The following is a 2,766-nucleotide window of genomic DNA, read 5'->3' on the forward strand; positions in this document are numbered from 1 at the left end:
AAGACACAGGCGGCCCATAACAAAAAACCTCTCTCTCAAAAAAAAAAAAAAAAATCCAAAAAACAAAAAACAAAAACAAAACAAAACAAAACAAAACAAAAACCTCACACTGGGTGCATGTGCATCTCCTCTCAGGAGACTACAGAAGGGATTATGGTGTGGTCATCCTTCCTGGGGGATGATTTCTTGCCTTCTCTCTCTCTGGCGAGTGCACAAACCCTCTAGCAAAAATCTCTCTCAACAAAGCAAAACAAAACAACACCCTTCAACCTGAAATGCTCAGCATTTACTAGATTTCTTCTCTACTTTATCTTTCTTGTTAGTACTTATCACCATCTGACATGTTACATATTGTGTTATACACATTTTATATATATATATATAAAATATATATATATACCTACCTACCCCTATTTCTCAGAGTAAGTGCTCTATGAGGGCTATGACTTTTGTCTTTCACTGCTGTATCCTAAAGCTTACAACAGTATCTGGCATGGCATGGGCTTAATAAATGATCTGCTGAGTGAATAAATGACTGATATCAATGACCAACAGAAAATAAAATTTGAGGTAAAGTTCTTTCCAGAATATTATTTGTACTTTTGATGACGGAAAGAAACTTTGAAGATGAGTTTTATTAAGTCTAGAGGGAACAATTTCCCAGACAAGAGAGGAGCACTTACATTAGAGTAGCTTGGAAAGCAGCTTCAGCCAGGCAAGGAAGATTCTTATCTACCATAATTAAAATATGTCAACTTTAATGAAGAGCCAACATTTCCTCAAAAGTACTTTGCCTAGTACAGTGCCTATATACAAAAAATGTTCAATAAAAACTGGTGGTAACTCCAACTTTATAAACTAAAATATGTGTATGTGTAGATGAAATTTAGTAGCCAATTTCTACTAACCAAAGAAAATCTGCCAGGGTAAAGGGCTGAGTAGAACTATCTAGGCACACCTTCCAAAATCTCCAAATTTGGATTGACATGATATCTATATTTAATGGGAAGCAGCATAAACTTTGCTGACTCTAACATACTTCCTCTAGCACTGTTAAAGATAAAATTCAGCTCAATAAATAGTATGAAGCTACTTACTATGTATTTAATAAAATGAAAAATGTGTCACTACAGAGAGATATTCAATAACCGCTTTTACCAAATGGTTAGAAAGAGCTGCACGGGAGACATGAGATAATGATGAGGAAGATTTTAGAAGAGGTAACTGTATTGACAAATAAGAGATAAGACACATACACTTCTTAGGAAGATCTATTTTTTTTTTTTTTGCAAGGTTTATCTACCATCTAAAATGTTCCTAAATCCAGTGAGAAAATACTTTGAAGATAGCTGTACCTATCCCACAAGCTAGTGACCTTGCTCAACATAAGAGACTCATTCTAACAGAAAACTCTAGAATTTATGAATCAGGCAAGACTCGAAGATATTGTACTGGAAAAGAGACTGACCTCTGAGCCTCCCGATCATCTTTAGGGTTGTAGTTAGATAGGCAGTCCAGGATGAAAATCTGGCCCCATTCGGTGCATTCATTTAGAGCTGTCAGCAGCTTATTAATATTCTGAGGATTCAGATCAAGTAAGTTGCTGTTTGGGTGAGACTCACTGATTTCAGACAACGCTGCCACAGCATTAGCCACCACCTGGAAAGATGCAAATATGATCTTGATTCATCAAAAATAGTGTAACTATAGACAAACCTTCTCTGGATTACTTCACAGATCTCAACTTATCTCCCTGAACATTTTACATAGTCTGACAGAAATTGCTTTCAAGGGACCAGCAGTTGGTGTAATGGCTATGTTGCTGGACTCCCATGTAGTTTACTGCAGTTTGAGTCCCGGACCCAGTGGCTTAAACTCATGCCGGCCACATGTGTGTGCGTGCCCAAGATCCCAAGAGAACAATGGAGGAGAAGGGATTGCGGCGTGGCCGTGGGGGGTGATTTCTCGCTTTCAGTCTCTCTGTCTCTGTCTTTCTGGAGAGCGCACATGCCCTATAGTAAAAACCTCTCAAAAGCGCACAGCCCTATAAAAAAAACCCCTCAAAAAAAAAAAAAAAAAAAAGAAATTGCTTTCAAAACATATATTAAACCACCAATTACAGCATAATACATCATTTCCTAGTGGTCAGGCAACCCAGAATTAAAACAATTCATATATTAGGAAAGTAACAAAATGATTTACTATTAAAACATACATTAACCAATTTAATAACATTCAAAACATCAATGAAATCAGAACACATGAATAGCTATTAAAATAATGCTCTAAATATGAAATATGTACTTTAGGTAACAGAGAAAAATCTAGACCAAATAATTTTTTAAGGGCCAGCAAGTAGCATAGAGGTTAAGGTAATAGATCCCACATGGCAGACTGTGCAGCTTGGGTCCTGGACCTAACAGCTTGAGAATCATGTGGGGTGTGTGCATGCATGCCCAGAAACCTGAGAGGAGAATGGAGGAGGGGAGACTGCAGCATAGCTGTCACCCTTAGGGAGTGATTTCTAGCTTCTCTCTCTCTCCCCCTGTCTCTGGGGAACATGTGCACCTATAGCAAAACTAAAAAATGACAGTAATAATTTTTTTAAAGTTTATTCATGGTTAAGCCAGTGACATGGTGTTTATTAAAGTGGCTAGATTCCACATGGCCAACTGTGTGTGGGTGGAGTCTCAGGCTGAGCAACCTCAAAAACAACAAATGTGCCTTTTGGCCAGAACCACCATCTTCCAGTAATTAACCAAAATG

General features: G+C 37.7%; 1 protein-coding gene across 1 annotated transcript in view; it reads right to left on the reverse strand.

The window, feature by feature from the left end:
• Positions 1-2,766, reverse strand: part of AP2B1 (adaptor related protein complex 2 subunit beta 1) — a 179,822-nt gene that overhangs the window by 125,458 nt on the left and 51,598 nt on the right. The window contains exon 6 of the mRNA XM_006154420.3: positions 1,469-1,659. Coding sequence (XP_006154482.1) covers positions 1,469-1,659 — 191 coding nt within the window. The remainder of the gene's footprint in view (positions 1-1,468; positions 1,660-2,766) is intronic.

The sequence above is a fragment of the Tupaia chinensis genome, unplaced genomic scaffold, assembly GCF_000334495.1.
Source record: "Tupaia chinensis unplaced genomic scaffold, TupChi_1.0 Scaffold000407_4, whole genome shotgun sequence".
NCBI lineage: Eukaryota > Metazoa > Chordata > Mammalia > Scandentia > Tupaiidae > Tupaia > Tupaia belangeri.